This window comes from Eschrichtius robustus, chromosome 17 (assembly GCF_028021215.1).
Source record: "Eschrichtius robustus isolate mEscRob2 chromosome 17, mEscRob2.pri, whole genome shotgun sequence".
NCBI classification, from domain to species: Eukaryota; Metazoa; Chordata; class Mammalia; order Artiodactyla; family Eschrichtiidae; genus Eschrichtius; species Eschrichtius robustus.
Window position 1 is genome coordinate 68,307,731 of NC_090840.1, and position 14,172 is coordinate 68,321,902.

At 43.9% G+C, this 14,172-nt stretch overlaps 1 protein-coding gene across 1 annotated transcript in view; it reads right to left on the bottom strand.

The window, feature by feature from the left end:
* Positions 1 to 13,641, bottom strand: part of SNTB1 (syntrophin beta 1) — a 240,246-nt gene extending 226,605 nt beyond the window's left edge. Inside the window, exons 1-2 of the mRNA XM_068525839.1 lie at positions 13,619 to 13,641; positions 12,672 to 13,451 (exon numbers count right to left, since the gene is read on the bottom strand). Coding sequence (XP_068381940.1) covers positions 12,672 to 13,245 — 574 coding nt within the window. The 5' untranslated portion in view covers positions 13,246 to 13,451; positions 13,619 to 13,641. The remainder of the gene's footprint in view (positions 1 to 12,671; positions 13,452 to 13,618) is intronic.
* Between the last annotated feature and the right edge of the window lie 531 nt (positions 13,642 to 14,172).

Genomic DNA, 14,172 nt, shown 5'->3' on the forward strand with positions numbered 1-14,172 from the left:
TCAACTAAGTGGAACTGCCAGCCTCTCTGCTAACCACACACTCAAAGAAATTAAAAATCAGGTAAAGGTGGGCAAAATTTTGCCTTACAAGGCTTCCCGAGGATAATATACTCGATCTTGACTGTGTCTGAACCAGCCTTTACAAAAGATTTTGGGACAGAAATGGGTCTGAGCACAGTACATCTTCCATGACGATTTCCTCTGAACACTTTTAAATCAGGAAATGAGGTTCTGATGAAGCCCAAGTTAGTACATCATGTCTCCTCTGCAGTCAATGTTACATACAGAGAAGGCTGCTTAGAGTGAATACCTGCAGTTCTCTGCCTGGAGGGCATCTTTTTGGCAGGAGGGTACTTGTGACCCTTGCAGAGATGCCAGCAAGAGTATCAGAGAGGTAATACCCTCAGCAGTCAACCTTAACGAAATGATGATGGCGAGTTGGTGAATAAGTTTCACCCCCTTCCTCACCCCTCTGTTAGGATCTGATGCATTCCAGAGTGGCTAAGTGGCTCACGGTGGGGTCTTTATGGGTTCGTCCCCATCACCGTCTTACATTCCCACTCTACTACCAGTGTTTTCTGTGATTCTATCCCAAATAAACTTCTTACACTGAGATACTCATCTCAGGTTCTGCCTCTCGGGGAACACAAAAATGGAACAAATCTCAGAATACATGACACTATCAGATATGCCTAAACACACTGAAAAATTAAGTGGACAGAAAGGTACATCGAGACATCTGAGCCAATATTAGTGCAAAAAAAAAAGTCTTCAGGAAACTATTATTCATGGGTTCTTAGAGAGCAGCAAAGATATTGTATCCACAAAACAAGAGAATGCTATAAAAAAAGAATGAACAATGAGACCAAGAGAATGTTCTGGAACTTAAAGATAGAACAGGTAAAATTTTTTAAAGATTCAATACAAGAGTTGTAGATACAAATCTAGTAATTGTTCACGAAAATGAACAACCATGAAAGAGAAGGACAACTGGAGAAAAAAAAAGATAACAAAAATTAGTTTCTTAGCGTGTCCATACAGAGGGTCCAACATCCAGCTATAAGATTTCCACACACAGGGAGCAAAAACAGCAAAGGAGAAGAACTGTCAAATAAATAATACAAGAAAAATGTTCCAGAACTGAAGTGTAAGAGCCTTTGGACCACAGGTCCCAATCTACTCAGTAAATGGCACCCTAAATGTCTTAGTTATTTTTTTCATGACGTTCATAGGCCCAAAGAAACACCTACCAATTCAATTTATTAAGTAGTTAAGTCCAAACAACGTAGTACATCTTTATGTCCTAAAAACTTAGCATTTGTTGGGCACTATACAACTTCTCAAACTTTGGAATCATATTGGATACTGCCACCTTCACTTCATGTGGTAGTTGTTACTTTTGATTTAATTTAATTTCTTATCACAGTAATTTCAGAAAACCCGGCTTTGCAAAGATATTCACATTATTGAAGGGATGCAGCAATCTAATGTTGAAACTCCGTTTAATAGTTTGCCTGGTATCCAACAGATGTTGCTGTTTTCCTTGAAACTTTAAAATATTCCATGGTACCCTTGTGAGTTCACTGGGGCACCCTAGGGTATCCTGGCACACAGTTTGGGAACTATGGTTTCAGCCTACTGCTGTCCATTAAGTGCTTGGAAAATTGATTACCAAAAGCCTCACACCAAGGCAAGTCACTCTATACAACTGAGAATATCAGAGATAAAAAGAAGTATTAGAAGTTTCCAGTAAAAAGAAATAGTTCACACATAAAAGAAAGAGAACGAGAATGGCATAAGACTTCTCACTAGCAACCCTGAAAACTGCTGAGGGAAAATGACTGCTACCTCAGACTACCACAATCAAAGGACCAACCCAGTGAGAAAACAGATTAAAGATATGATCACATATTTACCTCCCAAACATTCTTTCTCAGAAAGCCACTAAAGAATGTGCTCCAGCAAAACTAGGGAGTAAACAAAAAATGAAGGTGACAGTAGATCCAGGAAAACAGACACAGGAAAAAGCCAAGGACAACCCAAGGAAGATGGCCACACACCAGGCCAAGACAGAACCAGTCCAGAGTGGCAGGGCTCCAGGAGAAAAATAAACAGAATGGGTGGATTATTTGATATGTGTGAAAATCTGAAAAAAAATTATTGCTAGAAATTTGATACACTAGTGCTGCATTTGGGGAAAAAAAAAATTGAGCTAGGCATAAGAAAACTAAGCAAATCGAAAAAAAAGAAAAGCTGTTAGTAACTGCAAAAGACCTGATCATAGAATATTACTTGACTGGAAAATGGAGCAATACTGACATCATCATAATTTTATAAACAGAGACTGATTTAGTCAATAATGGCTAAATCTGATATATCAAGAAATAGCAGCAATAGGTATATTATTCAGAATATTAGAATATATATTCTAGTATGTAAAAAAAAGTATTCCAATATTCTAAATCATATGTCCATACTGCTATTAGAATATTCTAAATAATATGCCTATACTGCTATATATTCTAATATTCTGGGGAACAGGAGAGAAGATATGGGGGAGGGTAGGCGAAGGAATGCTATAAGCATGTAGTATTTTGATTTAGACAAATTCTAAAAATGAAGTAGAGAACAGAGGACAGTATATGGATATCGCAAGCAAAAAAGAAAAATCATTAGCCTTGATTTTCATTGCAGATGAAGGACGTTTCAGATGAAAGTATTTGAAATGCAAGGCCCCAGATAGCCATGTAATTACCTATATTTTAAATTTCACTTTGCTTATGTAATCCTACTTTCAAGTCACCTTTTCTGTGAAGCATTCCTTTCCACTTCATATATCTTTAGTACTTTCAGATATTCCATAAGTTCCGTTGTAACATTTACTCCTTTATAATTTTTTATTATTATTATTTTAGAACTTATTGTAATTTACATAAATGTAGTTTATTACTCTACACCTGTCTCCCCTCTGGGCTGTTCTATTTTAGAACAGGAATTTCATCTCATCCCTCTATAGATTTTTGCTTCAATCTACCAACAAGGTCCCACCTTACAAACATTAAAAGAAAAATTATTTTAATAAATAGTTGTGTAACAATTTTACACCATACCTCATCAATTCAAACTGCCCATTTCTTTTCATATTTTATCATCTCTGAATTGGGGGATGGGCCTTAAAATCTCTGAAGGTGTGGATGGAAACCAAGTTCTTGCAGAGAGTATTTATAATTTCTCCTATCATTTATCGGGGGCCCTCTCTATCTGAAAACACTTTAGATTAGGTTATCTGCCTAAGTACTTTTAAAACTCACACTGACATTGTAGATTCAGACCTAAATATTTATTAGAACCAACTTGCAATTCAAAATTATAGGAGATATATTTTTCCTTCCTTCTACCAGTACCAAATTTGAAATGAGTGCCTTTGTTGTCCCTTTTTGTGTGACGGGTTTATTTTTCATTTATTCCTGCATTGAAGGCATAGCCCTTTGGTGTCCCAACTTTATGCAGGTAACCTATCAGACTTCCCATCTTAGACAGTTTTTTCTTTCTTAAGGGTACATAAACAATGATATATCTTCCACTGGATGGTCTCTTGGAGACCATGAAACACAGTACTAAATAATAGAATAAAAAACTAAAGTATATTTCTGACTTAGTCATAATTATATAAATATTTTACATTTTTTGTAAAAGAAACATTTGGGTTTCTTTGGGTTAATAAGATCTCCACATTCCTATAATTACTAGAAAATTTTTTAAAGAGTTTTGAATTTTGCTGTGTAGGTTAAATCCCTACTTGCCGACTGTTCCTTTACAAAACACTCTTCTGCATGTTCCTGCATATCAGCATTTTAAGACACAGTTCACATTTGCCCACTAAAAGCCACAGCACCCTACGCTGTGGTTTGGTTGATGGAAAGCATCTGATGCGACTAAAAATCATCAGTGAAATACACCCTTGTGGGATCATAATTCACCCCTGCAAGGCAAACGAACTCTCCTAAGCCATCACTTACATCATTTGGTTCCCTAACATGGCAAATCCCAAGCTGTCCTTTGTGCCCCCCAAAAGGCTTTATAGAACATATGATCGAACCCTTCATTTAACTTATATGATTGAACCCTCTATCCAAAAATAATACTTAGATAAGCATGAGATCTGACATATTACACAGTTAGTAATTATTTAGTGCAGACTACGTTCCAGGCAATGAGCTAACCACTTTATGTACATAATCACTCTACTCCTTACAATGAACCCACTGATTAAGAAATTGAAGCTTGTAATTAAGTAACTTGCACAAGATCACACAGCGAGAAAGAGGTAGCGTGCAAATTCAAGCCCAGACAAAATAAATCCAAGGCCCGCCGTCGGAACCATTGTCTTTTACCACTTTGAAAAAAAAACAAAATTGCGAAAGGAAGAAACAAGAGCAGTTTGAACAGCAATGCAAACAAACTGGACATGTCAACTGCAGTCATCCTCAGCAGCCCGTTAAATTTTAGACAGAGCCTCCCACATTTATGAACGTGCTAAGAACAATGCTTCAGTCCACAGGGAGGAGCAGTTTTTAAAAGTACTGAGCTAAGTGTGGGTCATCCTTTGAAGTTCCATGACAATCGTTATTAATCACGAACTTTTCCATCTTGTCTATTCTGCGTTGGGAATGGGGCTCATTTGTGCGGGTCTGTTAGGATATTTACTTTGTGGTGCACATTATATATTTTCTCTGAAGTCTCACTCTGCAGGGCAGAGCTAAAGGCAAGCCTTATTATAGATCAAAGCCAGTGAAGTGGGTAATGAGGTTTGGTACGTAAAACACTTGTTATAAATTCCGGGGGGGAAATTCTGGCTTTTCTTTAACATTAACTGCTTTGAAATGCATCATCTGAAGTAGAATTCTTAGTAGGCCACTAGCTGCCAGAGAATAATTTCCCTTCGCCAAACAGAACACTGGTAGCTTTGGTTAGATGTCTTTCACAAGTGTGGAGCCGTGTGCAGTGAGTTATTTTTATACATACTTCATGGGGTGACGGCTAAAATGCACCACTGAACAAGAAGAACATCCCCTACCCCGGCAGAAAAAAGGAATTGAAGGACCATTCCGATCAGCTTCACTTAAGGAACATGGTCTGAATTCTCAGGCTGATACATAAGCTTAAAAAAGAAACAATTAAAATATCTAAGCAGAGAGTTTTCATCTCCTTGGGTAGAAAGCGTTCTTACTTATTCAGATGAGTAGGTCCCTGTGCCACAGCAGGGCAAAGGCAAAGTGGTTATAAACATAACACGAAAAGGATAATTACATTTTCGGATCACTTTTAAAATCATGCCTGGCTCCTCTTTTGTCAACTGTCTTTCAAGACTGGTCTATGTTAAGTAAGTGCTTCCTAGGTTTATGAAGTGCCTTCTTTATTCCTCTTCTCTACAGGAAAAGGCATTCATTATCGGATGCCAAATGTTTATCACCATAGTCCAACAGCAGGAGTGCTGGAGGATGGGAGTCATAAAAAGGGGGTCATTGCTAAATCCCCCAATTTTTTCTCCCTCCCTCCCTCCCTCCCTCCCTCCCTTCCTTCCTTCCATCTGTCCTTCCATTTTGTCCTTTTCTAACACATTTTAACAGCCTGATGTCTGCCAGGTACTATGCTATATATGCTGGGGTCAAAATCACCCTATTTGTCTTACTAATCTCAAGTACTTCACAATCAGCCTCGAATACCCTACCTCCCTAATTACTGTAAGGCTCCCAAAATCAGAGGCCAAGGCTTATTCGTCTGAGACTTCTTTTGGTCCCCACACGATGTCTTGAGTTTGTGTAGTGCGCAGCAGAAGAGCTGACGGGGTGTTAGATAATCTGATTTCCAGCTCTGTCACTGACAGGTAACCCGGGACCAGTCACCTAACCCTCCCGTGCAAAAGGCAGATTGTAACACCTGTCCAAGCATCCACAAAGGGGTGACCTGGTGACAAAATCATAATGTGAGTGAAGCCCCTTTACAAACCTAAGCCTTACTCATGGAGTTGCCCCCAAGTATAATTCAGGGTCAAGTGGCTGTGTCCCAGGGTAGCTGGGTGGAAACAGGGAGCCAGTCATTTCACCAAAGCCTTGCCAACCTCATGCTAGAAGCATCGCCCTAGAGAGCGCGCTTCTTGAAATGTGAAACCGAGCGTGACATTTCCCTGCCTAAAACACTTCACCCTCAGAAGGAACTCCAACTCTGTAACAAGGCTTACCAGCCTTGACCCCTGCTCAGTTCTCTGGTCTTTTTCACTCTTGCCCCTCATCAAGGTCTGAAGGTCACTTTCTACCCACTCAGCCACACTGAGCTAGAGCTGACGGCCGAGCTCTTTTTTAGGCTGCCCTGAGGCATCTGCCTTCCCTAGCCCTGGAGGGGCTCCGCTGCCCTTCCCGGGGGAGACCACGGCATCCCATAAAACCCCGGATGTTGCCCTTTTCACTCCATCCTGTAGTTGCCTGCATGGTGCTGAGCCGGTGCTGATCTGTGTCTGTCACGCAAATGTTGCCTCTTGAGGGCAATCCCCTAGTGGCGTGTGGCACATAGAAGACACTGAATAAATAACTCATTAGAGGCATAAATAAATGAATGAATGAAGAACTCCTTTGCAATGAGACAGGAAGTGATTCTTTACTGTGTTTCAGTGTATTCATGAAGTCCTACCTGGGAACTCTGCACCATTATGACTTCAGCAAACCAGATGTGGTAGCAGAAAAATTATCCCTCCCCACCACCCCCCGAAAAGAAGATGCCTAGTCTCCAGATCCTGTGAATATGTTACCTTACATGGCAAAGGGGAATTAGGGTTGCTAAACATTAACTTTAAATGGGGAGATTATCCTGGATTATCTGGATGTGACCAATGTAATCACAAGGGGCCTTTAAAATGCAAGAAGGAGGTATAATAGAGGTTGGAGTGATGAGAGGTGAGAAGGACTCAAACTGCTACCCCAGGCTTAATGGAAGGGAGCCATGAGCCAAGGCATGAGAGTGGTCTCTAGAAGCTTCTGGAAAAGAGCCTCCAGAAAGGAATGCAGCCCTGCAGATACGCTGATTCTGGCTCAGTGAGATCTGCATCAGGCTTCTGACTTTAACAGACTGTAAGATAGTAAATTTGTGTTTTAATTTACCAGGGTTTCTAGTTATTTGTTACAGACACAGTAGAAAACGAATATTTCAAACAAGAAAGTAGAAGAAAGACCTCATAAAGACAAATCATTCCACCTCTTGGAGCTTCACTTTCCTAATCAACAAGTTGAGGATAAGCATTCCTAAATCCGCTTATTTTATACAGCTATTCATGAGGATCAAAAGCTTTAAGGCTTGTGCTTAAATCTCAGCCTCAGCACTTATTCACTGTGTTTCTTTGGCAAGTGGCTTAATTGATCTGTGCCTCAGTTTTCTCATCTGTAAAACAGACATACTGATAGCATCAGGTTATTGTGAGATTCCACTGATTTAGTCCACGTAAAGTGCTAAGAACAGCATCTGGTACAAGGTAAATATTATATAAGTGTTAGCTACTATCACACGTGTAAAAAGAGTTTGCAAAAGGTTAGGCATTATAAAGTGGTAAAGTAGAATTAGCATTCTTACAGAACACTGGTTCTTAAGAGGTTGGTTCTTGCCCTTCCCCAATAGCAGTTCATAAATTTATGGAGGCATTTCAGAGGTCAAGGTGGGTCGTGCTGGCATACGACTAGCATTTAGTGATAGCCGTCAGGGATCCAAGACACCTTGCAACATCTGAGCCAGTCCTTCACAGTGCAAGATTTTTCCAGATCCCAAGTGATACTACATACCCCTACCCATCTTCATTTGTAGCTATGCATCGATGGCAATTTCACATACAAGTCCTAGCATCTACCTCCTTCTTGTACCATGCAGTTATCTATTGAAACATATTTTTTATAATTCACTTCATTTCTCCATTTTTTAATGTTAATAATAATAAAATAATAGGGCATTATTTTGATTTTAAATTTAAATTAGAGTTAGGTTATATTTATGAAATTCATTTCATGATAATAAAAGGGGTGTTAGAAAGATTTGTTAATAAAAGTGTGTTGGGTCTGAATTTATAAGATATGAAGTGAAATAAGGTTTAGAGATGGCTTACCCCAGCTTTCTAGCTTTCCAATGAAGAAAATTAAGGTCCAAAGAAATAAAGTATATTGCAAAAAGTGTAATTATTAGTTAAAAGATAACTCAAGATTCTAATTCCAGGGTTCTTGGGTATTCTTTAAGAATCTGTACATCCTAAATAAATTAATATTCTTTAAACTTCAAATTCTCATCCAATCCTGAGATTGTATGCCAGCAAAATCACTGCCCTTCCCTTGCACCCTGCCATCTCCCTGCTCCATCATCCCTACTTCCAGCACTGGAGAAAGTGATTATGAAAGTGACATTTTAGATGATCTCAACAGACAAGCATTCCTGGGAGCAGTACTGAGGGAGGAACTTTGGCGGAGAAGGTTAATGCCAACAACTGTCTCTGACTTTCTCCTTTGCGGTTTCTATTTTTTCTAGTCCAGTTCCATAAGTGACCTTTGTACCCAAGGATAATTCTGTCCACCCCTCACCTCCACTTCCGGAACATTCTGCACTCCTTGATCTTAACAAAGTTCTGAAGAAACTAATTTTATTGTCGCTTCAGTTACAAAAAGGTTGATATAGGCCAAATTATGATTTTACTATTAATATAAGGGCAAAAAACTCTTCCCCCATCCCCCCTTCTGTACCCAAAGCTGCCAAAGACGTTTATGCAGGTATGCCCTGCCCAACTCCAGAGGGTGCACCCCTGGAGTTATGAGGTTCAATATCTGCATGGCTGAACGCAGGGTCCCTGTTCCCAACTCCCTAAAATGGGAAATGAGTTCACAGTGTGAAGATTTCTGATCTTAACTTTGATGCACGTTTGGTTTAACACTGACTTAACTGGCATAGTTTATTCACTCTCTAAGTTTGAATTGCAATTTAGTCTCTTTGCCCGCCATGTGTTCAAAGATGGAGGCTCGGTCACATTGTAAATTTGGGCCATATGGCAGCAGCTCCCTCTTGATAGCCAGACACCTGGTGATTAGGGCTTTGAGACTCAATCCTCTTTCCTGTCTCTCCCTTTTGAGTGGTCCACACAATTGCTGTTTCCTGCTCAAGGCTGTCCCAAGCATGTCAGCACATTCGAGGAGTGGGGAAGAACATCTTGAGCCCAATAACTGATGAAGCTTCAACTGATTCAGGCACGCAGTTGAAGCAGAAGCTCAGAGTATCAATTTCACCTCGAGGTTTTAAGTATGAGCTTTTAAGTCTGATAGACCTGGATGCCTTCTAGCTCTGGTAGTTTATGCAAATAACCTGTAAACTTTAAACTTGTAAAGTCTGTAAACTTTAGTTTCCCATCAGTAAAATGACCAACAGTAGCACTAACCTCATGGAGTTACCAGAAGTGTACACGAACAAATGTTAAGTAAAACCTGGCACATATTAAGTGCTCAAGAGATGTTAGCTGTTGCTGTGATTCTCTTTTCCCAGAGCAAAGGTCTCCTAACATTACAGTTCTATAGTACAAAAACAACAACAAAAGAACAGAATAAAAATTTAAAAATATAAAAATTTAAAAATAGTAAAGGAATAGGAAAGGTGTGTCCCTTAGAAGGGGCAATTTCACCTTCATGTGAATTGTAAAAATAATCACAGCAGGCATTTGATACATTCCGCCCCGCCCCCCCCCCAGCCTTTTTAAATTCTCAGAGTGCTCTTCCATACAGCAAGCAGCCCAGTAAGTAAGCATTTCTTTATTCTCATTTTTCAGAAAACACTGAGGCTCAGGGAGGTTACCATCCTTCTGTGGCAGAATCTAAGACTAGAATGCTGGCATTGAAATTTGCTGGGCGGGGTTTCATTTCACAGGATGTACCATTAGTAGAGGCAGTCAGTCTCCACTAGGGGGCGCATGTCACGTAATGGGGGGTCATATTAGATGCGGTTGAGGGATGAAACTAGTCTCCAACCGCTCCCTCAAAAATCAAACAAACCAAAAAAAGCAATCTAAATAGAAAGGAGTGTCTTTGCCATATAAATATATCTTTAATACATCTCCCTTAGCCCTCTGGTCCAACTAGATTACATCAGCGAAGACTTTCCTATGTAGAAATTCTGAAATCAAGATGGCATTTCAGTGCAGTAGCAAGTAGATAGGTGATTTTATTTTATTAAATTTTTTAAAAGGTTTTTTTTTTTTTGATGTGGACCATTTTTAAGTCTTTATTGAATTTGTTACAATATTGCTTCTGTTTTATGTTTTGGTTTATTTGGCTGTGAGGCACGTGGAATCTTAGCTCTCGGACCAGGGATTGAACCTGCACCCCCTGCACTGGAAGGCGAAGTCTTAACCACTGGACCGCCAGGGAAGTCCCAATAGGTGATTTTAAACAGCCCTTCCCCTGGTTCTGAAAAGTCCCTTCAGCTGGGAATCCCTGTACTAGGCCAAGCTACAAAAGAGAGGTTGTGTGCTATTTGATTCGATGATACATGATCATTCCCACCTCATTTCGGACCAACACTCTCAGAAGAAGAGACACTGTTTTGGGGGGGAGAGGGTTTCTTGCTCATCTTAATAGCAGTCAATTTCTGAAAACTCAGGCTTGGAATAAGACTGCTGCCCAAAGCCCAGGTGGGTCGTGTCTAGGAAGCCCATAGGTCTGCCCCTAGAGGTCCTGCCTAGAACACACAACAATCCGTTGTAAGAATGTTACCTTCAGAGATTTTTACAAAGCTCACTTTTCAGTTGCTGCACCAATAAAGTCAGACAACTGCTTGACTTTTTTTTCTTTGTCTAAGTTTATTTTAAACTGTAGTGAGTCACATTTTCTTCCTCTTTTGGGGTGAGAGAGTTTTTTTTTGTTTTGTTTTGTTTTTTTACTTCTTTGATAAATCACTAGCCATTAAAGTGAAACTGAGGAGAAGAAAAGAAGAGAGATAATGAAGGGCAGTGCCTGAAATAGAAGTGACCTTTGTGCCCCCTGATATTTTGCAGTAAATATTACAAGCCAAGCAGGTGTCCAGCCGTTTAGTCCAAACTACATTTGCTCCAAATTCCACCTGCCCCTTGTCACACAAGCCGACACACACTTGAATCAAGAAAACTTTTTTTGTTTACTCATGTTAACCATAAAGCCAAAGCAAATAGCCTTCCATTTTCTGGATCCTGGGTAGCAATTAAATATGAAGACATCACAGATCCTCTAGACAAATAAGGGGAGGGGGGGGCAACGTGTATTCTAGGCCAGGAGGTGGGCCATGTACCAGAGCGTTGCATCAGCTGTTAACAGGGAACAGTTGGTTTCCCAACTTCGAACTTTCTGGGTTTCACACACCAGCACCACAACTGAGGAGCAGGAAATTGACTTTAGTTCTTAATTTAGGACTTAAATCAACCACCTGGTTTACAAGGTCTCAGTTGAAACATTGTTTCAATGGCCATGGGTTCATTTCTTCGTTGACTCAGCAAGCATGTCACGGAGCTCAAGGGTGATGACCCGTAACTAAATCAAAGACCCCAGATAATCAATCTACAGCGGGGAAAAGCTGGATCAATAGATATTTCCATACGTTAGTGCTGAAAGAGCTATGTACAAAGCAAGCTAAGGGGCAGAGTGGCAGACATCAAGTGCAAAATGCAGCTGTAGTGGGAAAGGAGAATGCGTCATCCCCTTACCACTGCCCTTCTGTCCCACGTAACGCCCCACAGTCACAAAAGGGCACAACACGGTGCTACCTATTCTGCTCACATTTGGTACCTAGGAGAATGGGGACATAAGATCGCAAGAGGGTAGTTTCTAAGACACCTCGCACGCAGGGGAAACTGTTTACAAATGCAAAGTTGTTTCCACATCACTCCGGGGGGGATGGAGGGGAAACACCGGGGGAAGATGCTGGCAGAAACAACACTTCACCAGCCCTCCACCGGAGCAACCCGGAATCCAGACGGACCGGCCAAACACCTGGCAGCAGAAGTGAACTTTTGCATAAAGCTGCACCTCACTTCCCAGCCCTGGGCACACCTCCCGAGCCAGAAGTCCAGTTTCCAATTTGAAAGGAGGGAAGTCGGGAAGGGTGGTGGGAGTTCTAGCATTCACACGTTGCCACCCCTCTCTGGCCCCTTGGAGATTCGATCCTTTTTTTAGCTGGGCTGCCCAGGCTCCTGAGAAGAAAATTGTGCCACAGCAGAAAACTGTCAGAGTTGCGATTACTCAGCGAGCTCGCTTCGGAACGCGGGCGCGTACCCTTCATTGCCAGTTTCACTCCCAGCCCCTACACTACACAAGGATTTTGCGCGGATAAAAAATGAGACATCACTACGCCTCCGACCCGGTGCTCGGCACAGAGTAGGCGCTCAAGAAACCCTGCTCGCCTAGCCTTTTCCTACACCCCTGACGGGTCAACGCCTGGGACGACCCTAGGGCGGGAACAAGTTGCCCCAAGGTGGGTAAAAGTTGTCAAAACTCCGCCAGCTGCGCGCTGCGGCCCCCTGGTGGGTGACAGCACGCAGGTGGGTGTGAGGATGAGGATGCGGCTGCGGGGGGGAGGGGAGGGGGGGCCTGCGCTGCGCATCCCGAGCGGCCCGCCCGGCGTTAACCCCTCACCTTCCAGCAGCACTTCCTTGCCAGCGCGCTTCAGCGCCTGCACCGCCTCGTCGTGGGTGGCGTCCCGCAGGTCGGCCCCGTTTACGGACAGGATGGCGTCCCCTACGTACAGGGCTTGAGTTTGGTCCGCCGCCAGCCCCTTGAAGATCTTGCTGATGAGGATGGGCATCTTGTTCTCCTTGCCCCCCTTGATGCTGATGCCCAGCCCGCCCAGCTCCTGCTTCAACACCTTCACGCCGCGCTTCTGGTTCGAGATGGACTCGGGCACCTGCTCGGGCAGGTCGGTGAAGGCGGTGCGGACTCCGGCGGGCGAGTCCGGGGGCTGCGCGCCGCCCGCGCCCGGGTGCCCCGCGCCGGCGCCCCTGCAGAACGAGCCATTGGTGGCGGTCCCGATGCCGTTGTACGCCGCAGCGCCCTCCTCGCAGCTCAGAACCAGGGCGTCCTCGCTCAAGTTCACCAGAACTTTGTGCCAGCGATCCCGCACCAAAACTTCCAGCAGCCCGCTCCGCTGCGCTCGGCCGCCTCCCCCGCCGGCCGGCCCGGCCGCCGCTGCCGCCGCCGCCGCTACCGCCATCTTTCCGGCATTCTTAAAATGCCATGTGATTGCAAAAGGGGGGAAAAGTGGGGAAGGGTTGCGGGGGGAGCGAGGAGAGCGCGCCCCGCAGGGAGGAGGCGGGACGCGGGACTCCACTCCGGGACTTCGCCAAAGTGCCCTGCGCGAGTTGGCAACCGCGGTTCGGCCGGTTCCCCCTGGCCTGATCCTGGGCCGGGTGGAGCAACCTAAAAGAAGAAGGAGAGACAGAAACAGGAAAGGGGAAAAAAAACAGCTGCCAGTTGCAAAACCCCAAACCGAGGGGAAGCCGCCTAACGGCTAAGCGCCGGGGAGGGTCGGTAGGGGGAGCCACTCCCGGGGAAGGGCGGGGACCCAGCGCCCGGCGGCCGCTCACCTGTTCCAGCCGCCGCAGCCTCGACGTTCACACGCCGCGCGCCCGCTCGACCCTCCCCTCCCCGCCTCCCTCCTCCGAGCGCACGTCGCCGCAGGGAGAGCTTCCCGCTCCACCACGCCCCGGGCGTCTCTTCTCCACTCGCCCTTCTCCGCGGGCGCCCACATCGCACCTTGGCGTGGTCTGTAAGTCCTGCGTTGGTCCCCTCCCTGGATCCTCCCAAGCCCCCTCCCCTTTCACACCCTCTGTTGAATCGCCTCTCAGTCCTAACCCCCAGGGGTGTCTAGATTCAAATCTCCTCCCTCTGGCTTCCTCAAACCAAGTCTCGGCTTCTCCTGCTGAGTTCTTACCTATTTCTCCTTTCCGCAGGGACTCTGAGGTAGACTCAGGCAGAGGCCCTGGGTTCCCTGAGAGTCACGAGGGAAGGCTGTGCCAAGAACCCAAAATGAAACGTCAGCATAACCCGAGTGCGGGAAACTTCTTTTTAAATGCAGGACATCTTTATGCCGGGTCTCTGGAGAGGTGTCTTTGCTGGCTGGGGTTTTCAGCAGGTCGCT